This window comes from Oryctolagus cuniculus, chromosome 21, assembly GCF_051225735.1.
Source record: "Oryctolagus cuniculus isolate XC-2025 breed Fujian yellow rabbit chromosome 21, ASM5122573v1, whole genome shotgun sequence".
NCBI classification, from domain to species: domain Eukaryota; kingdom Metazoa; phylum Chordata; class Mammalia; order Lagomorpha; family Leporidae; genus Oryctolagus; species Oryctolagus cuniculus.
In genome coordinates, this window is record NC_142887.1 from 29,624,133 (window position 1) to 29,645,551 (window position 21,419).

Consider the following 21,419-nt stretch of genomic DNA (forward strand, 5'->3'; position numbering starts at 1 on the left):
TGACTTCTGCCCTGCAATGACTCAGCAGGAAGGCCCTCAGCGCCTCTGCCCTGCAGTGACCCAGAGTGAAGGCCCTCAGTGCTTCTGCCCTGCAGTGACTCAGCAGGAAGGCCCTCAGCGCCTCTGCCCTGCAGTGACTTTGAGGGAAGGCCCTCAGTGCCTCTACCCTGCAGTGACTCAGCAGGAAGGCCCTCAGCACCTCTGCCCTGCAGTGACTTTGAGGGAAGGCCCTCCCAGATCCTGCAGGTGCTGCACCATGCGCTTGGACTGCCCAGATCACAGCACTTTGTCTAGCCTCTGACTTCATGAACGGCCGTTTTCAAATTGCCACCTTCCTTGATCATCCTGGTATGGATGAGAGATTCATTTGTCCTCATTATCAGTAGGTGGATTTTGACAATTAGTATGGCAGCAGGAATTCTTTTTTCTTTTAAGATTTATTTTATTTATTTGAAAGACAGAGTTACAGAGAGAAGTAGAGACACAGAGAGAAAGATCTTCCATCCGCTGGTTCACTCCCCAGATGGCCACAACAACTAGAGCTGTGCTGATCCGAAGCCAGGAGCTTCTTCCGGGTCTCCCACCTGAGTGCAGGGGCCCAAGGACTTAGGCCATCTTCTACTGCTTTCCAAGGCCATAGCAGAGAGCTGAATCGGAAGAGGAGCAGCCAGGACTATAACCGGCGCCTGTATGGGATGCTGGTGCTTCAGGCCAGAGCTTTAACCCGCTGCACCAGAGCACCAACCCCAGGAATTTTTTTAATTTAAAATGTTATGATCAGACAATTTTTTCTTGCTTTAAATATCCTGGAGATGCCCCTTTAACATAGCTCCCATGTCATGTTAACATATTGCAATTTATTTTTTTCCTTGCTTTCTGACACTTGACATCCTCATGTTACAGGAATTTGGAGTCACTTCTTTGTCTCACAGGATGTGGCATTTTTCACAGAAGTAGAAAAAGTGTCCTAAGATTTGTATGGAACCACAGAAGACTCTGACCAGCCAATGCAATATTGAGACAGAACAACGTAGGAAGCATCACATCTCTGACTTAAAAATAAACTACAAAGCTATAATGATGAAAACTGCATGATACTGGCACAAAAACAGACAGACAAACCAATGGAAAAGAATATGGAGCCCAGAAATAAACCCACACATTAATAGCCAAGTGATCTTCAACAAAGTCGCATAAGGGGCAAAAGACAGTTTCTATTCAAAAATGTTGGGGAAACTGGATGTGTCCATACAGAAAAAGGAAATCATGTGCTTAACTCACCTCATACACACACAAAAAATCAACTCTAAATGGATCAACGACTAAAGCATAAGGTCTGAAAATGGAAGGACTGGAAGAAAACATAATGAAAAGCTGCCTGACATTGCGGTTGGGAAACCCTCTTGGATATGATCCTAAAACCACAAGGAAGGAACAAAAGCAAAAATAGACACATGGGACTGCATCAAACAAGATGCACACTGCATCCAGCAAGGCATTCAAGAGGCATGCCTACTGAGACTTATGGGAGAAGTGGCTTATCTACCAAGTCAATTTAACTTGAGAGATTAACACAAAATGTTTGTCTTAGCCATCTGGAGTGACCTTGGGCAATCCTTTGTTCTTTATCTATACATTCCTTATCCATTCCTGGAAATGCCATCTGTAAAATTACCCTTCTTTTTGACAGCTTCCTTTACAAAAGATTTATTTATTTGAATGGCAGATCAATGGAGAGGGAAAGGGCAGATACAGAGAGACTTTCATCTAGTGCTTCACTCCCTAAATGCTCACAACAGCCAGGGCTGGACCAAACTGAAGCCAGGAGCCTGAATCTCCATCTGGATCTGCCACATGGAGGGACCCAAGGACTTGGGCCATCCTGTGGTCCTTTGACAGTCATATTAGTGTTGTACCTGAGCGAGTGCAGAGGAGCACCACACATTGATAAAAGTTGACGGTCCTTTATTGCCGGTGGCCGAGAGTGGACTCCTGCCCCAAAGAACTCTCGACCCTGAAGCCCAAAGCAACAAGGTTTATAAAGGCAAAAACCACAAAATCGGGAGGGGAATACATGGTTGCTAGGATTAGGGGGGAATACATGGTTACCGGGGTCAAGCTGATCTAAAACCTACACGAAACTAGTATCAATTATAATCTTGACAATACCAGTTACAATCTTAACAATTCCAATTATAATCTTGACATTAATTCAGGTATTGGTTTTAACCCTATGTAGGACATAGACAAATTACATTTTTATCATTAACCCAGGTGTAGCCTATCCACTTCCAAGCTTGAGCGATCATGTTAGGGGGTTTCTATGCTCTGCCAAGTGTGATGTAGTGCACTGCTATTGTTCAACTGTTTTAGAACATAGTTTCAGATCAGAGTCTCACGGCGTGTGGGGTGGGGCACCTTTCCAGAGTGGAGTCTCAGGTGCTCCAAAATGGAGTCCCTACTGTCAAGGTGTTACTTCAGTTTATAAAGGCAAAACCCACAAAATCGGGAGGGGAATACATGGTTGCTAGGATCAGGGGGAATACATAGTTACCAAGGTCAAGCTAACCTAAAACCTATGTGAAACTAATATCAATTATAATATTGACAATTCTAGTTATAATCTTAACAGTTTCAATTATAATCTTGACATTAATCCAGGTATTGGCTTAAGTCGTATGTAGGAGATAGACAAATTACATTTTTATCATTAACCCAGGTGCAGCCTATCTATCTACTTCCAAGCTTGAGCGATCATGCTAGAGGGTTTCTATGTTTTGCCAAATGCAATGCAGTAGACTGCTATTGTCTGAGAGTTCTAGATCATAGTTTTAGACCAGTCTCATGGTGGGGTGGGGGTGGGGATGCTTTTTCAAGATGGAGTCTCAGGTGCTCCAAAATGGAGTCCCTACTTCTAAGGTGTTGCTTCATTAGCAGGAAGCTGGGTTGCAAGCTCAGCACTGTGACAGGGGATGTGGGCATCCCAAGGGTGGCTTAACTCACTGTGCCACGTACCCATCCCTTGACAGGCTCTTTTCAGACTTTCCCCGTCTCTAAAGGTGGTTGTAGCCAACAGTGATGTGGACAAATCAGGGAGTCAGGAAGACACAAAGAGTTAAGAAATGCCAACACCCAGTGCACCAACCAAATCCCATTTCCCAGATCCCATCATCCCCCATGTCAACTCAACTCAGCTTTCCTCATGCAGCTGAGCCTCACTTCGTATCATGCTCCAGGTGCCAAGATACTTCCTGGAGACCATCACTGGCGCTGCTGCCCCACCCCAAATCCTGCCTCCTGTGAATCTCCAATCAGGGCCTGCCCTTCCCTATGAAAGGAGGACCCCAGCCTGGGTGGGGGCAATTCTCTCTCTTGAGGTTGCCCATATTCACATCTGAGTGTCTGCTACCCTTTCGCCCTTCAGTAAATCCTGCTCTTCTGTCCACCTCTACCAAAATCTCCCAGTTGTATTCTTACACATGCAAAGATAAGAACCCAGACTGTCCAACTGGGGTGGGGGGGTCTCTCCCAGCCCAGTTAGGACTCTTGATCCCCTAACATAGTTTGGGGATCCCCATCCCTACAACAAAGTCAAAAGGTTGGGCCACTTTTTCTGGCCAAAGTATGCTCACTATGTAATACATAAATTCAGATTAGAATTTAATCACTTTGAAGTGCTTCCCAGAACTCATTGAAAATCACTGGGGTCATATCCAGGCCTAAATCACTCATATTCTGTCCTGAGTAAACCTTTCTCTCTCTTTTTTTTTTTTAAATATTTATTTATTTATTTGAAAGGCAGGATGACAGAGAGAGAGAGAGGGAGAGAGAGAGAGAGATCTTCCACCTGCTGGTTCACTCACCAAATGGCTGCAATAGACAGGGCTGGGCCAGGCTGAAGCCAGGAATCTGGAACTCCAACAGAATTTCAACCATGTGGAAGGCCTCCTACTTGAGACCCAGGTATTTGGGCCGTTATCCACTGCTTTCCCAGCACATTAGCAGGGAGCTGGATCAGAAGTGGTGCAGCCATAACACCAGCCCCTGCCCTGAGTAAACTTTACATTAACCCTTTCTTACAGATCCTGTGTATTTTTCTCAACTCTACAGTATATATGTTGTGAAAATGAGGTTGGGCGGTGAATAGTAGATGGAGTTTTATGCCTTTGTATCTCAGAACTGCAGAGAGCTGACTCAGGTCTGCAGAGGGGAAGGAGTGGGGCCAGTGCTGCACCATAGCGGATAAAGCCACTGCCTACAGTGCCAGCATCCCATATGGGTGCCAGTTCAAGTCCTGGATGCTCCACTTCCAATCCAGATTTCTGCTATAACCTGAGAAAAGCAGTAGAAGATGGCCCAAGTCCTTGGGACCTTGTGCCTTCCTGGGAGGCCTGGAAGAAGCTCCTGGCTCCTGGCTTCAGATTGGTGCAGTTCCAGCTGTTGCGGCCATCTGAGGAGTGAACCAGCAGATGGAAGACCTCTCTCTCTCTCTCGGCCTCTCTGTAACTCTGCCTTTCAAATAAATAAATAAACCAAAAAAAAAAAAAAGCAACTCTTGGCCATTGTTGACTTAATAAACAATTAGAGTCTGGTTAAAGAACAAGAGTTAAAATTTATTCAGATAGTGAAATTGAGGATTTAAATCAGGAAACAACAAGTCAGTTGCCTGAGTTGGCTGATAAGCAAGTTTGTGTTTGGTTGCAGATTTTACACTTTTCTTAAAGGATGGGTACATGCACTGAATCAGGTTTAGATAATAAAGATTTGTGTGTGGTTATCAATGACATTGATAATCAAAGACTATCTCGTTGAAAATAGAAGAACACTTGGCAATAGCCAACAGACTCATTATCAATTAAAGCGAGTACATGACTACATTCCCACACTGGATGTTACTTATATGCAGAGAGGCAAACAATTTTTTAAAAAGATTTATTTATTTGGAAGGCATAGTAACAGAAAAAAAAAGAGAAAGAGAGATCACCACAGGTTCATTCCCCGAATAGTTGTAACAGTTGGGGCTGGGCCAGGCTTAAGCCAAGAACCAGGAACTCCAGCTGTGTCTCCTACTTGAGTGGCAGGAATGCAAGTACTTGAGCAATCATCTGTTTCCCAGCGGCACTGGCAAGGGAGCAAAGTAGCAAAGTAGGCGGGACTCAAACCAGCAGTTATCCCCAGTGCCACAGTACCACCTCAACAATCAAGTTGTTGATCACTCTTACTAACAGCCCTAGGACATAAAGATTGAGCCTCCTTAAGGTACAGTAGCTGTTTCCTTAGTCACAGTTAGTTACCTGGGAGACAGCCACAGGTCGTCTTAACAGCACAGTTGAATGACTCAGGCTGACTTACATCCTCAAGGTCACATCTCCATTCTTAAACTTGTGCAATCCCAAAGGAAGTCAAGAAGGGACCAAGTTCAACTTCCAGGGCCTGTCTGTGCCAGCTCATGTCACAAAAGTGCAGAGAAGCTTTGCTTTGTAGGAAAAGGAATGACCAAAGTGTTGGATGGGAGGACCTTCTCCTTGACTTTTTTTTTTTTTTAGATTTATGTTATTTATTTGATATAGTTACAGAGAGAGGTAGAGACAGAGAGGTCTTCCATCTGATGGTTCACTCTCCAATTGGCTGCAGTAGCCGGAGCTGCGCCGATCCAAAACCAGGAGCCAGGAGCTTCTTCCGGATCTCCCATGGGGGTACAAAGACCCAAGAGCTTGGCTCATCTTCTACTGCTTTCCCAGGCCATAGCAGAGAGCTGGATCGGAATTGGAACAGCCGGGACTCGAACTGGCACCCATAGGGATGCCGGCACTGCAGGCGGCCGCTTTACCTGCTATGCCACAGTGCCGGCCCCCACAATCACTTTTTAAGTAGAATTTATGTCATCTTAGGTATCATAAACACTCTTGAGATGAGTTAGAGTTTCTGGGAGGCTGGTGTAGGTTCTGTGCAAATACCCCATTCCTTTTATATAAAGGCCTTGAGCTTCTGCAGGTTTGCACCTCTCTCGCAGGGTGCTGAAACTTTGCTGCTCATCTGAGGTCATTGCGGCGGTACCAGTGGGACTGGGCGCGGGATCGGAGTGTGGCCGGCGGGCGGCCAGGCGGCAGCGGCATTGGTCTCTCCCGGGCGGTGGTTGTGGGTGCAGGCCTTGTCGGTTGACTGCGAGTCCGCTGGACCCTTGAGCGGCTTTCCCTTTCCCTGCCCATCGGAAGCCCGGAGCTGGGCCTGCTCAGCCGGCGTCATCATGACCAGGGCCAGTAGCAAACAAATTGGACGGCAATGAGCCTGACCTGAGCCTCAGCGACCTGAATGAGGTCCCCGTGAAGGAGCTGGCTGCCCTCCCCAAAGGCCATCGCTCTGGATCCGTCCTGAAATAAACTCAGTACGCTGCCGTCGGATTTCTGTGGCCTCACACAGCTGGTAGAGCTGGGCCAGGAACAAGCTACAGCAGCTGCCAGCAAGACCTGGCCAGCTGGTCAACCTCCGGCACCTGGCTCCCATCAACGGGCTGGTCACCCTGCCTCTCAGCTATGCTCACCTCCAGAATCTGAAGCGGAGGGACCTGAAGCGTAACTCCCTCCCCTTCTTGGATCCTGTCCTGGCCAAAGTGGCAGGGGGTTACTTGGATGAGAAGCAGTGTGCAAACAAGGTGTTACAGCACATGGAGGCCCATGCAGGCAGATCAGGAGCGGGAGAGGCAGTGGCGGCAGGAAGGAGAGCACAGGTAGAGAGGAAAGAGGCAAAGCGACGAGCTAAGGACGCTCGGGAGCTGGGGGTGCAGAAGTGCGAAAAGGCAGAGGAGGAGGAGCGTCGGAGCAAGGAGTAGGATGCCCTCAAAGCAGCCAAGCAGGAGCAGGAGAAACCTAAGAAGCTGGAACAGCGCTGTGGTGTAGCGGGTAAAGCTGCCACCTGCAGTGCCACTATCTCATATGACCACCGGTTCAAGATCCGGCTGCTCCACTTCCGATCCAGCTCTCTGCTATGGCCTGGGAAGGCAGTAGAAGATGGCCCAAGTGCTTGAGCCCCTGCACCTGCGTGGGAATCCCGGAAGAAGCTCCTGGCTTCAGATCTGCCCAGCTCTGGCCATTGCGGTAATCTGGGAAGTGAACCAGTGGATGGAAGACCTCTCTCTCTCTCTCTCTGCCTCTGCCTCTCTGTAATTATGCCTTTCAAATAAATAAATATTAAAAAAAAAAAGAAACCTAAGAAGGAAACAAATCAGGCCCCAAAATCTAAGTCTGGCTTCTGCTCCTCAAGCCACCACCCCGGAAACACACTTGGTTCCTGGGCTGTGTGGCTGCTACTGTGTGTGGCAGGTGGGCTGGTTGCCAGGTGACAGCTGCCATGGCGTTTTGGTTGTCACACTAGCATCCAGTAAGTAGAAGCCAGGGATGCTCCAACACATCCTGCAGTGCCCAGGACAGTCTCCGACCACAGAGAAACATGCAGCCTTCACAGTCCAGTGCTAAATCGAGAAAGTCTGATTCAGAAAAAAGGAAAAGCTGTCCCACTCCTTGTCGGCACGATGTCCTTAGCAGCCACCTTCAAGGAACAGCTCTGCCTTCCTGACAGAGCACGAAGACTCTTACCTGATGAACTTTAATGGGATTAAGATTTTTTTTTTTTGAAAATTACCCATCCCTCTCCCCCAGAGAACTGTCAATGAGGTTATTGAACATTAGCTTTTTCCTTTTTGGATTTCATGTCATTGTGATGACTCCTAAACATTCTATTTTTCTATAAAGATGTCTCCACCAGGAATGAATTTCAATTTGGTTAGCTCTAAGCCTTCCCCTTTGTAGCAAGTTTGAAATAACTTAGACCTAAAACTTAGTCCTAAGTGCTTATAGCTAAATCACCCTGCATTTTTTCTTGTCTTTTTTCCCTGAATTCTTTTCTTTGTTTGCAACATTTAAGATAAAAGTCTTTGTAGTTTACTGCATTACATTTTTTCCTTTTAATAAAATTAAAGAACCAGACAGTGCTACAAGTGTGACCATTACAGGATTCATGAAATTACAGTGAAAAGGTATTGTGAATTCTTGTGCATATTTGGTTTTAAATACTATAAATGACCAGGAGGCTCCCCTGCCTACCAGGGCCATTGGTAGCCACAACCTCTCCACTCCTCCTCTGTGGTTATCCTGACCAAGTTCTCTCTCCAGCCACACTCAGCTTGTGAAAAACTCCTTGCAGGGGCTGACTTTGGTGCAGCAGTAAAGATGCCATTTAGGAGGTCCCCTTGCAGGATCAGGGCCTTGCCTTGTGCAGCCGAAGACCTGGGACAGAGGTGTGTGGACCCACGGGAGAGGAACGTGCCCAGGGTCTCAGCGGGGTTGGCACTGAGGGTCCTTGTGAAGAACTCTTCCTTCAGGGGCACCCACAATCGGCCACCTAGCATGTTCCAGATCTTGATGATGTACTGTGCAGGCACAGACCCACTGAACAGCCACAGAAGTGAAGGGGGGGGGTAACTGATGCCCCAGAGAAAGCCAAGTGGAGGGATGATGAGAGGTATGAGAGCTTGGGCTGAACCGTTCACTCAGATGTGTAAGCGTCCTGGGTGCTCGGTGCCTTCTTTAATCAGTAACCAGGCCTGCCCAGTGCAAACCAGGGAAGCAGGTTAACGTCTCTGAGAGGACACAGACAGTTAACGTGAAGGTTTCTTTATTTCTGACCATTTCTTTATAAACATCCACACAGGGATAACTCCCACATATACCTCCCAAGCCCAAATCCCCCTCCAGAAGCCCAGATGCACATCTACAACTCAGTAGGTTGCACCTCCCACAGAACAACAACCCCAGTGAGCAACTGCTCTCCTCCCCTCCCCCCCCACCACTTTGCTTCTTCCTGCTCACACTAAGCAGGGATCTGAAACCGTGGTGCACGTCCCCCCACGATCCTTCCACCCTGAGCTTCGGTGTGCACACGCCCAGAATGAGGTGTGGACCCTTAGACAGGCATGTAGCAGGAGCACAGGATGGGTTCTGGGTCGTAGAAGGTCCTGTCGCCACAGTGAGGACAGGGGTTGGCGCTGAACCAGACCATGCTGGGCCGCCCCGACTCCCGCAGCATCCGTTTCAGCTTGGCGTGCAGGTAGGCGAGCCTCCCCGGGTGCAGGGTGCCTCGCACGTCTTCGTAACTCTCCAGCGGGGCCGGGTACAGCACGTGGCTGAGCTTGCTCAGCCCGATGGTGTGGCACAGGAGGTTCTCGAGGACGGCCATGGAGATGGGGTTCCCACAGAAACTGAAGGTGGTGAGCTGGGAGCAGCGGCTCAGAGCAGGCAGGATGGCACTGAACTGGGGGTCCACGACCCCACACTCATCCAAGTCCAGGTCCTGGAGGGTGGCGGAGGTTCGCTCCAGCAGAACCTGCAGGGACCGCATGCTCACACTGGTCAGGTTGACGCCGCTGAGACCCAGGTCTTTCAGCTGACAGATGGTGGGGCTCTGGGATAGATGCTTCAGGTCTAGTTCCGAAAGCAGGCAGTTAGTGATTGAGAGGGTCTCCAAGGGGCTCTTCAGGCACCTGCAGACAGACAGAGCAGTTAGTGCTGGGGAACGGCCATGTGGGTGGAAGGGGGTGATGGCGGTGGGGAGAGGTCAAGACCCCAAGCCTTCCGAATGCTGGTGAATTCGAGGATGCCGTGCTGCAAAGGGCTGTGAGTGAGCCCCAGGCCGGGTGGGGTGCTCTCTGCCTGACTTCTTCTGTGGTGTGATGGGGTCAGGCGAATGAATCTAGAACGTTCCCTCTGCTCATCTGTCAAGCAGAGTGCAGCACAGCACAGACCTCTTAGGGGCTGTGAGCCTGAATAATGATGACAACGCTGGGGATGTGTTCAGAAGACAGCCTGGGGCCGGCGCTGTGATGTAACGGGTAAAGCTGGTGCCTGCAGTGCCAGCATCCCATGTGGGCACCAGTTCCAATCCCATGTGGGCTCCACTTCCAATACAGCTCTCTGGTATGGCCTAGGAAAGCAGTAGAAGATGGCCCAAGTCCTTGGACCCCTGCACTTGCATAGGAAAACCTGGAGGAAGCTCCTGGCTCCTGGCTTTGGATTGGCGCAGCTCCGGCCATTGCGGCCATCTGGGGAGTGAACCATCGGATGAAAGACCTCTCTCTCTCTCTCTCTCTCTCTCTCTCTCTGCCTCTCATTGACCTGATTAGAAAAGCTTCCAAATCAGCAACACTAGAAAAAAAAAATTAATGTTTTCAACTCGGGTCTCCTTCTAGCCCCAGCCTGGGCTCAGGACCCTGCATCTCTGTGTCTGATGAGGCCATAAGGAACATACGTGGGCAAGTCGGCAACACCCAAAGGGAGCTGCCTGGCTGCAGGGGCTGCCCTCGTCCGCTGCATTGTCAGCGGCTCAGCCATCACTTCCTCCCATTCCTCACACCTGCCCCTTCCTCCCTCATCCCAGAACCATGCATTCGCCATGTATGTCTTCACCTGGAGTTCAAAACCACCCTTTCCAGGCAGGAAGCGTGAGGCTGGTTTGGAGGGAAAGGCCCATGCCGAGAAGGTGGGTGAATGCAAAGCTTGCGATCGGAAACCTCCCCATTTTGGGGGGTGGGGGGTTTCCTCTTCTACAATGCCCTCCTTGTTTTGCTACTTTTGGACTTCTTCACTTAGACATCATTGCCTAAGGAAGAATTCCCAGGGCTAACCCTCGCCAGCCCTCAAAGTCCTGTTTTGTAGTTTGCTGGCAAGGAGCAACTGTTGATGGCAACTATCCTAGCTCATACCTCTGGATGTGGCTTGTTGCCTTTGAAACATGTGCTGAAACTTAATCCCCATTATGAGACATTAAGAGATGAGACCTCTAAGAGGTGACTGGGGTCCGCCTCACGGACAGACTAATGGGTTCTCTCCAGAGCAGTTCTACTGGAAAAGCCACTTTGGCTGGGTATCTCACACACTCCTAGTCTCTTGGCATATCATGCTAAAGACTGCCTTGGGGCTCTGTCAGCAAGAAAGTCATTACCAGATGTGGCTCAACTTTGGGCCAGACCTGTGAGCCACACAAGCCTTGGGGCTCTGTAACTCACCCAGTGGATCCTGTCCTACCGACCTCTGGCCTTCACCTGGGTAGTTATGGGACACCCGGCTTAGGGGTGCAGCAGTGAACAAGTGCTGACTTCTACAGGCTTTCCTCTCTTGCACTGTTGGCAGCTGGCAACACAAGGAGATGCCTGCTCCCATCCACTACAACACAGAAGGCCTTATCCTGGCCGGCGTCCCTCACCTGAGCATGTGGTTCAAGCGGCCTTCCAGGAAGGAAATAGAGTCCAAGTAGAGCTCCTGGAGGTGGTGCAGACTGAGGAACTGAGAGGTGAACTGGCTGACCCACTCCTCCTTCTCCTGGGACGCGCAGGAAGACATGTGGATGTGGGAGACGAGGAGGCGGCGCAGATTCCTCATCTGGCCCAGGTGCAGAGCAAACTTGCCCAGTGTGGACAGCTTCCAGGTGCAGCTCACCTCCAGATCCTGGACAGAGTCCAGCCGCACCATTTTCAGAATCGTCTTAATGTTCTGCATGGGCATCGCGAAGATCCGCAGCTTCCTACAGCACAGGTGCAGCAGCCCCTCCCTCTCCTTGGCTTTCTCAAGGAGACAGCTGAGCATTTCGTCACGGCTGCCTTCCTTGAGGCACAGGTCGACAAGCACCTCCAGGGGGGCCGGCGACTGTCTCACCCCAGCCCTGGACCTGTCCACTTTCTGCTTCTTCCTCAGGGGCTGGGTGGCCTCATTGTCCACCAACGAGCAGGCACCGACCCTGGTTCCAGACCACACGGTCCAGAAGTCCTGATGAGCATTTTTGCGTAAATCCAGAACTTGCAGTTTCCATCTTCTGTGGGGAAAACAGAGAACTCACTCAGCGATAGAGTGCGAGGCTCAGAATCCAGCGAGACCAGACGTCTGGCTGCACTATGACCCCACGTCCCAGACAGCGGCTGCTTGCTTCCCCTCCCCGGGACCCTGCCTCTCCTCTGAATCCTTCTCCGGGAATATCTCCTCCCCTGGGGTCCCTCCTGGTCCCCGGTTCTTTTATATCTGAGTGCCATCAGGAGGGAGCAGGTGCATCCTCATTAGCCGTCCACATCCAAAGCCCATTCCCCTGATGGCATTGTCTGAAGCTCCCGCCCTGCCTTTGGCTCTCCACACCCCTGGACCCTGGCTGACCTTGCTCATACTCCCAGGGCTCTGCCCGCCACCCCACCCTACCCCACCCCTCACCTGGGGTGAATGTCCTGGGCAAGCAGCACGTCGAGCCCATCAAGCATGGCTTGGAAGGTCTCCCGGTGAAACTTCCGCTCCTTCATGAGAGCCCCCAGAGGGAGGCAGGCGAAGGGCCACGCCTGCACCATCGCCTTCAGGGTCTTTCTGCGCCTCCTGCTAAAGGCTGCCATGAACAGCGGCGGGAAGAGCTCCATGGGCAGCTCCTGCGGAGCAGCGCTGGCCAAGGACTCATTCCTCAGCAGGTTCTTCCCTGCCATCTCCAGGAGCGTTGGTGGGGCCCAGAGGCTCGTCCTGCTCCGCTGGCTCCAAACGGGATCCTGCGGACACACACAGGGAACAACGAGGCATTCTTCTCAGGACAGGGCGGGCAGCTCCAACTTCCCCCCCACTCTTCAGTGGGGCCAATGCAGAGCTGGCATCACTGCTCTGGCAACGGGGATGGGGGGTGGGGAGGTCCTCACGGTACCCTGACGGCCACCAAGTCCCAGCTCCACCTCTTGCAACAGCAGGTTGAGCATCAGGCAAAGTGTTGGAGAGGGGCAACACCAGCGCCCCATCCCATATCCAGTCCCTGCTCCACTTCTTTCCAGCCCACCTGGGGAGGGAGGAAAGATGCCTGAAAGATTAACCTTTTGCCCTTTTGGTCACGTAGTCTGGCATAGCCCCCTCAGATCTAATAAGGAACACACACAGAAACTTTCAATCAGAAGCCACGAAAGCAACCCAGCAGTGTTACACAGATGGTGCCCATTTTAACTAGTATCTCTTCTATGAAGGATGGGGCTTCAAAACATTTATGAAAAACAGAATTTGAAGATAATTTGAGGGGCCACTGCTTGTGGCACTGGCATCTCCTATCCAACTGCCAGTTGGAGGGCCAGCTACTCAGCTAATGTGCCTGGGAAGGCAGTGAGTGACAGCTCAGCTACTTGGAACCCTGCCATCCCTGTGGGAGACCAGAATGGAGCTCCTGGCTTCCTGGCATTGGCCTTGCCTGTTCCTGGCTGTTGTGCTCATCTGGGGAGTGAATCGGCAGATGGAAGATCTCTTTCTCTTTTCCTCCTCTCTCTCTGTTGCTCTGGCTTTCAAATAAATAAAAAATTTAACAAAAAGATAACGTGAGGCCAGTACTGTGGCACAGCGGGTAAAGCTGCTGCCTACGGTGCCAATGTCCCCTATGTGTGCCAGTTTGTGTGCTGGCTGCTTCACTTTGCATTCAGAGGGAGAGACAGAGACAGAGACAGGGATGGAGAGAGAGAGGTGGAGGGGGTGGGGGAGATGGAAAGGGAGAGAGAGAGGGGGAGAGAGAGAATCTTCCATCCACTGGTTCACTCCTCAAATGGCCACAATGGCCAGGAACCTAGAACTCCATCTGGGTCTCCCATGGGGGTGGCAGGGACCCAAGTCCTTGGACCATCTTATTCTGCCTTCCCAGGTGCATTAGTAGGGAGCTGGATCCAAACTGCAGCAGCCAGGACTCTAAACAGCTGCTCACTTGGGATGCCAGCATCGAAGGTGGCAGCTTAACCTGCCGCACCCCAGTGCCAGCCGATCCCTCACATATTAAATTATCACTTTGATATGGAATTCAGGGCGGGGGGAGTACTGTTGTCTGCAAAACACTATTTCTTTAACCAACAAATACTGTACACATTTGTAGTGTACAAGATGATGTTTTGAAATGTTTACACCATAGAATGGCTAATGCAAGCTAATAAACACACACATATGCCTTATTTCTCATACTTATTTTCTGTGGTAAGAACACTTAAAATCTACTCTCTTGGAAATTTTTAAGAAGTCCATACATTCTTTAATTTTCCTACAGTTGTAAGGCAGAGAGACAGAGACATATAGACAGTTCCCACCCACAGGTTCACACCCCAAATGCCTACAAAGGCCCCACTTGGGGCCAAATCTAGGAACTGGGAACTCGGGTCTCTCACCTGGGTAGCAGGAACCCAATTAATTACTTGAGCTACCACTGCTGCCTCCCACGGTCTACATTTAGCAGGAAGCGGGAGTCGGGAGACAGAGCCTGGGATTGAACCCAGGCTCTCTGATACGGGCCACAGGTGACACCCTGAGCTAAATGATAATACATTCTTGTTAACTACAGCCACCATGTTATGCTCTAAATCTTTTTAAAATTAAAAAACATTTAATTTTTAAATTTTAATTTATCCTAGATTTCTTGAAGAAACGTTCTCTTAAATAGCCCATGGAATGTGTTTTCAGCTTTTGGTGGGCGAAAAATGGCCTAACTTGTAATACCACAAAACCATAAATGATACAAACTATAATTATGGGTCACACACTAACTATAAGAAAAAGGCATTAATTAAAATCCCAACTAATTTTATGTCTTTATTTCTAAAAAAAAAATAAATAAAAAAAATCTCTAGCTGTTGGAACTGGCATTGTAGCAAAGGCCACCACCTTTGATGCCAGCATCCCATATGGGCACCAGTTGAGTCCTAGTTGCTCCACTTCTGGTCCAGCTCCCTGCTCATGGCCTAGGAAAGCAGTGGAAGATGTCCAAGTGTTTGGGCCTCTGCCACTCACATGGGAAACCTGGATGAAGTACCTGGTTCCTGGCTTTGGCCTGGCCCAGCACTGGCCATTGTGGAATGAACCAGCAAATGGAAGATCTTCAACTCTTTCAAAATAAATAATTCTAAAACAAACAAAAACCACAACTAATATCTGTTTAACAGTAGTGGAAAATGTCCAGCCCATGAAATCACCTGATCTGGACCTGCCATAGCACCTGCAGGTGGGACACGAAATTTAATAAATCTATAGCTGGCTAATTTTTAAGTTGGTGAGTCTGTATGGTCTGGAAATAATGTTATAAATATCCAAGTAGCCCCAAAACCTTATCCTTGGTTTAAGAAATTAAAATGTTTGGAAGTATGCATTTGGCACAGCAGCTAAGCTGTCCTTGGGACACCCTCATCCTTTATCAGGTTGCCTGGGGTATGGGCTCTGGCTCTGCTCCCATTTCCAACTTCCTGACAATGCCCACTTGGGCAGGGGGGTGGGGTGCAGCAGGTTACAGCTTAAGTAGTCGGGTCCTTGCCACCCATATGGGAAACCAGGACTGAGTTCTGGGCTCCTGGCTTCAGCCTGGCCCAGTACTGGCTGTGGGAGGCATTTGGGGAGTGACATAGAGGGCGGAAGATCCCTGTCTCTCTGCCTTCCAAATAAAATGAAATTAATAAAAGATAAATAAAATGTTTGTGATTAAGACAAAATTGTACTTAGAGAAAAAAAATAAAGCTCATTTAGAGGGAGAGGGGAAATCCCCTGGGCATGCAGTGTTAGCTGCTACCTTGGCTCAGGGCAGGTGTTGCAGTGCGGCAGGGTAGGCCACTGTTTCTGATGCCTGCTTTCCACCTAAGAGTGCTGGTTCCAGTCCCAGCTGCTCTGCTTCCAATGCAGCTCCCAGTTAATGCACCTGGGCAGCAGCAGGTGATGGCCCTAGTACTTGAGTTTCTGCCACCTGCATGGGCGTCCCAAATGCAGTTCCTGCTTCCTGACATCGGGCTGTGCTGTGATGTCAGGAAGACCTGGATGAGTTGGATGGAGCTCCAGGCTCCTGGCTTTGGCCTGGCCATTGGGGGAGTGAACCAGTGGATGGAAAGTGCTCTCTCTCCCTCTCTCTGTTGCTCTGCCTTTCAAATACATAGTCTTTTTAAAAATTGAGGCGTTTTCTCCCATTCTACTGAGCTAGTCTGAAGATCACAGCAAGCCAAAAGGTAAAAGGAAAAATAAAGTCCAGCTCCTTTTAACTAAAGAGGCACCAGAAATGCTGGAAGAGGACCTCTCCTGGTTCCAGAAGAAATCTCTCATCTTCCCAGAATCATCAAGCTAACCACAGGCTGGAGACCAGACCTGATGCCCATGGCCTCACCCCCTCTTAGCTTGTTTTTTCCTTCTTGTATGTATCTGAGAGGTAGGTAGGTAGGCAGGTAAGTATGGAACCAGCGAGACTCAAGATTCCATCCACTGGTTAATTCTTCAAATGCCCACAACAACTGGGGCTGTACCAGGCCAAAGCCAGCAGCTCACTCCAGGTCTCCCATGGGGGAGGCAGGACCTCAACCACTTGAATCATCACCGCTGCGCACCAGCAGGAAGCTGGACTCAGGAGTCAGAGCTGGGCATCAGACCAAGCTCCAGGACATGGGATGCAGGCTTTTAACTGCTAGGCTAACTGCATCCCTTAAGGGGTGGGGTGTTTCAAGACCAACTGGTGACATTGTGGGCTTTGATTTGGAGGCTGGGATGTCTTAAGGGCTTGCTCTGTTTGACCTTGATCTAGGGGAGGTGCTAGTGGCTGTGGTGACTATCCCCCCTACCCTCAGCCCTTGTGTACAGACTCAGACCAATGGAGTCTGGGGAAAGGGGAGAGGTGACCACAGATCCTGGACGCAGACAAGGGAGGAGTTAGGAGGCAAAGGGTGGGACCTGGCCTTATTGTTTGGCCCAGAGAGGAATGTCTTTTTTTTTTTTTTTTTTGACAGGCAGAGTGGACAGTGAGAGAGAGAGACAGAGAGAAAGGTCTTCCTTTGCCGTTGGTTCACCCTCCAATGGCCGCCGCGGCCGGCGCGCTGCGGCCGGCGCACCGCGCTGATCCGATGGCAGGAGCCAGGAGCCAGGTACTTCTCCTGGTCTCCCATGGGGTGCAGGGCCCAAGCACCTGGGCCATCCTCCACTGCACTCCCTGGCCACAGCAGAGGGCTGGCCTGGAAGAGGGGCAACCGGGACAGAATCCGGCGCCCCGACCGGGACTAGAACCCGGTGTGCCGGCGCCGCTAGGCGGAGGATTAGCCTAGTGAGCCGCGGCGCCAGCAAGGAATGTCCTTTGATTAGACTTTTGCACTTCATTATCATCATTCACCAGAGCTATCGGTGGACTGTGAAGTCTGTGCTTTTGAAGACAGAGCGAGAGAAAATGGAGCCTGGACGTGTGCTCATTGTCCACCGAACCCCAACTCTCCGAGCCACAGGAACAACTTGGTGGTGCAGAGCAAAGCTGAGCCGAGTGTGCCGAGCTGTGTGGCACCTTCTGCTGGAGCCAAGGAGGGGAGCAATGATCCTCAGGGATGCTAGGGGCACGGCCTCACTTCTGATCGGACAGAAACCCCCATGTCCCATGGGGAGGGCTGGCAGGAGGCCCTGGGGCAAGTCAGTGCTCGAGACAGACTCCCTGGCAGTCTCCGGCACAGATCATCCTCTCCTCTCGGTGCACTCAAGAGCACCTCCTGGGTGCCCTCCTGAGGATGACCAAGAGGAGCACCCAGTGAGAACCTGGGACCTGGACTTTACACTGTATTCAGTAGACAAACGAGAAACACACAGGCTGGAAAGCTAATTAATCCCGGCTGAAGGCCATAAAAGTGATTGTGCAGCTGAAACCAAGCAAAGCTATCCTATCTGCCTATTCACAGGCAGACTTGTGACTTCTCCTTGTCTATTAGGTTAAAGAATTAAGAACTGTTACTATCTCTCATACATGTATACAGAAATGAAAAATACTATAATTAATATTTATTGAGTATCCTGATTTAAAACATCGAGGATGAAAAAAATTTCAAAAATGCTTATTGAGTACTTTGAATAGTGCTTGCCTCCCTGTCACTGCAAAATCTTTGATAAGAAGGGACCATCCATGCCTTGTTTGGTTTTTATTTGAGATACACAGAGACAGAGAAAGCTCCCATTTGGTGCCTGATTCCCCACATGGTTGCAATGGTTGGGACTGAGGCTGGGGCCAGGCTGAAGCCAGGAGCTGATAACTCAATCTTCTTTCTCACAGGTGGCAGGAACTCTGTTACTTAAGCCATCATCTGCTGCCTCCCAGGGTCTGCATTAGCAGGAAGCTGGAATTACTGGAGCAGAAGCCTGGAGTCAAACCCAGGTAATCCAATATGGGATGGGTGTCCTTTTCAAAAATGTTTAATTCGCTTATTCTCATCTACCTGAAAGGCAGAGCAACGGGACACAGAGAGGCAGGAGAGATCTTGCATCCCTTGGTTTACTCCCCAGATGTCTTCAATAGTCAGGGTTTGAAGCCAGAAGCCACCCACCCATGTGGTGGTAAGAGATCCAAGCCCCTGAGTCATCCTCCACTGCTTCCCAGAATGCACAACACCAAGAAGCTGGATTGGAGGCAGAACAGCCAGGACTTGGACCAGTACTCGGGTGCAGAATACGGGGGTCCCAAACAGCAGCTTAACCCACTGTGCCACGACACCTGTCCTGGGATGTGAATGCCTCCACTGCGGGACCAAACAGCAGTCCCATCCTTGGTGAATTCCCACACGCTTTCTAAGTTTCAATATCAGCTTTCAACGTATTTATTCTTTGTGCTTTCCATGTCGTGACTGTCTTTATGGTCAAAAAATTTTTTTTCCACTGTCATTTCCTCCAAAAACATCTTCATCCTTTTCATCACAACCATTTTCTTTCTTTTTTTTTTTTTTTTTTTTTTTTTGACAGGCAGAGAGGACAGTGAGAGAGAGAGACAGAGAGAAAGGTCTTCCTTTTTTTTGCCGTTGGTTCACCCTCCAATGGCCGCCACGGCTGGCGCACTGCGGCCGGCGCACCGCGCTGATCTCATGGCAGAAGCCAGGTGCTTCTCCTGGTCTCCCATGGGGTGCAGGGCCCAAGCACTTGGGCCATCCTCCACTGCCCTCCCTGGCCACAGCAGAGGGCTGGCCTGGAAGAGGGGCAACCGGGACAGAATCCGTTGCCCTGACAGGGACTAGAACCTGGTGTGCTGGTGCCGCAAGGCGGAGGATTAGCCTAGTGAGCCGCGGCGCCGGCTCATCACAACCATTTTCTTCCCTTGTGCTAGGAGATGGAGAACATGAGCCTGAATCAGAACCAGCTGTATTTGGAATCACGACGATAAGGCAAAAACAGTTCCTGTGTCCGGCACTGCTTCGAGTTTATGCAACCACTTCACTCCCCTAGTGCCATGTGTTGATCCTGCAATGGGCTCACACCGGTCTTCCCTCTCTCAGGGTGCAGGAACTCATGCTCACAGGGATGAGCCACAGGTGGCTGACTCTCCCAAGAGGGTGACATGGGAACACAGCCCGCAACAGTGCACCTGTGCCAATCTGATGTGAGAGTGCCAGGAAAAGTTACAATGGGGACACCTCCCTCTGTTGTGTGTGCTATCCACAGGCAGGATCAGGTACAGGTACAACACAGTCTCTGTTTACACGATGTCCCACACCAGCCCGGGGGTGCAGCAGGTCTGTGGTCTCTGGCCTCTGCCAAGTTTTCCAGACGGATGGAGAAAAGAGGACTTGATACTCCCAATGGAAAACCTCGAGAGGCCTCTGTTCACCGTCTTGAGGCACCACAGTAAGGAGCTCTGTCTCCCTAGTGTGCGAGACTTACAGCAATGCCGCACAGCCAACACTTTCTCACCTGCACTTCCTTGTCATGGACAAGGAGCCAAATTTACTGCTGTGGCCTCACCAGCAGGTTCTAAGCAGCAGATGTGGAGGCTGGGAAACGGATGCAGGAGCTGAGTCTCGGTGATTTCCATGACAGCCTGGCCTTGGCTCTGCTCACCGCCTTGGTCTTTGCACAGCCAAGAGACGCTAAGGAGGGGTCCCCCTGGCAACTCAGGGCTGCCTCTACCCATGCCTTCCCAAAACCCCCTGGGGTGATGACCCTGTCTTCTGTCTGCAGGCCATACCTCTCATTCACTACATTCTGCTTGGAAGGCAACAGCAACACCTGGTATCAAAAACTCTCCCGGTACTGGTTTATCCTTGGGCCTCGGGCCCCAGCTCAGTCCATGGGCTTCAAGTCAGACCACGTGGGACCGCCCCACGCAGTACAGGAGACATGAGGCTGTGGGACCTTTGTGCTCACTTTCCAGGAGCAAGCCTTACCCTCAGTGGTCCAAGGCCACAGGTGAAGGAACCCTCCGGGAACTTGAACTCCTGCACACTCTTCCCTACGTGCCCCGCCCCTTCTGAATGCCCCAGGCAGAGGTTCCAGGGTGAGCACTGCGCTAAGAATCGAGTCCCAGCACACTACAGTTGTTCTTACAAAACAAAGGTAGCAGGACCAGTGAAACACTCTCTTGCGGCAAATGATTGGGTAAAATTAGGAAAGCCTGCTACTTCCACTGGGAGGGGCGTCAGGAAGCAGCCGCCGTCTGGGTCCTCGAGGCCAAGACCTTACACCTGAGACAGCTCAGGGGACGTGTCTTACCTGCTGATACCTTCTGAACACACCGGTCCGGCTCAGACCGGCCTCGGGGCTCGGATCCGTCCGTTTCCAGGGGTCCTGGCGATTCAGCCACCTGCTTCTACCCAAACCTGAGAGCAATAACTAAACCGCTCCAAAAAGCAAGGCGCCAGGGATTTTAACACCCGTGTTTAGGAACCAAGGGCCTCCAAGGAGAACCTCTGCAGAGCCAAATGCTGGCAACTGGATCCTGCACACACACACACCCGCCCCCTGCCTTAGGTGGGACTCGCTTCCCCTAGGCGGAACCCGACGACAATCTACGGGGCAGACCTGGCCCCCCCAGGTCTCCCAGTGCCCCGGCCCTCAAGGGCACGGGCCACCGTCCCATGGCCACATTCCCGCCACCTCCTAGCACCTCTAGAGGGGCCAGCCTCCCAGAGCAGCTACCCCATTTCTAAGGCACCCGCAGCCCGCCCCCACGCGCAACCCTAAGCGCACACGTCTCGGTTCCACGAATTATTACGTCTGAGACGCCCAGCCGTGGCCATCTCCAGGGCGCCGGGCGCGTGCGCGTTCGCCCCGTCTTTCCCTTCCACCCTGCGCCCAGTGACCCCCGATTTCAGAGGCAAAACGGGGGCCCATGGGGGCTGGTGGCGACCAGGGAGGTGCCCCAGGTCACCCCGAGAGACAGTGGGGGGCCAGGGGAAGGGTCTGAACTTACGCTTTCTCCCAGCGCGCACCTCACCACGTGACCGGCCGCCGGACAGAACTTGACCCCAACTCAGCTAGCGCCCGGACGCCCCCAGCAGGGACAGCGCCTGACCTGACCAATCAGGTGTGGGCTGTGAAATCTCACGCGATCCTGGGGGGGCGGGGAGGAAATCTCTTGAGGGGGAGGGGCTATTGCTTGTGGCCACGCCCACTGAGTGTGAGGCGATTTGTGGG

General features: G+C 51.1%; 2 protein-coding genes and 1 pseudogene across 13 annotated transcripts in view; 2 read left to right on the forward strand and 1 right to left on the reverse strand.

The window, feature by feature from the left end:
* The window catches only part of LOC108178662 (Ig lambda chain C region-like), a 362,049-nt gene that overhangs the window by 207,282 nt on the left and 133,348 nt on the right, over positions 1–21,419 (forward strand). The window lies entirely within an intron of this gene.
* On the forward strand, positions 306–7,160 carry LOC103351722 (leucine-rich repeat-containing protein 59-like; annotated as a pseudogene). Its single transcript, XR_016227462.1, has 2 exons — positions 306–348; positions 6,256–7,160. The product of XR_016227462.1 is annotated as a leucine-rich repeat-containing protein 59-like (transcript).
* On the reverse strand, positions 8,011–21,355 carry LOC100341560 (melanoma antigen preferentially expressed in tumors). 2 transcript variants are annotated; one of them, XM_089323434.1, is made up of 4 exons: positions 21,215–21,355; positions 12,246–12,565; positions 11,254–11,859; positions 8,011–9,535 (listed from the first exon to the last, which is right to left on the reverse strand). In XM_089323434.1, exons 2-4 carry the CDS (start codon positions 12,503–12,505, stop codon positions 8,959–8,961), a joined length of 1,443 nt encoding a protein of 480 aa, XP_089179560.1. In that variant the 5' UTR covers positions 12,506–12,565; positions 21,215–21,355; the 3' UTR covers positions 8,011–8,958. The 2 variants fall into 2 exon arrangements, with proteins under 2 accessions (XP_089179560.1, XP_089179559.1); XM_089323433.1 differs by having other exon boundaries at positions 8,014–9,535; positions 21,196–21,354.

Coding starts and splice junctions, on each gene's coding strand:
- LOC100341560 (XM_089323434.1), bottom strand. CDS start 12,505: ATGGCAGGGAAGAACCTGCTGAGGAATGAGTCCTTGGCCAGCGCTGCT. Junction 11,860..12,245: donor GCCCAGGACATTCACCCCAG/GTGAGGGGTGGG, acceptor TTTTCCCCACAG/AAGATGGAAACTGCAAGTTC. Junction 9,536..11,253: donor CGCTTGAACCACATGCTCAG/GTGAGGGACGCC, acceptor GTCTGTCTGCAG/GTGCCTGAAGAGCCCCTTGG.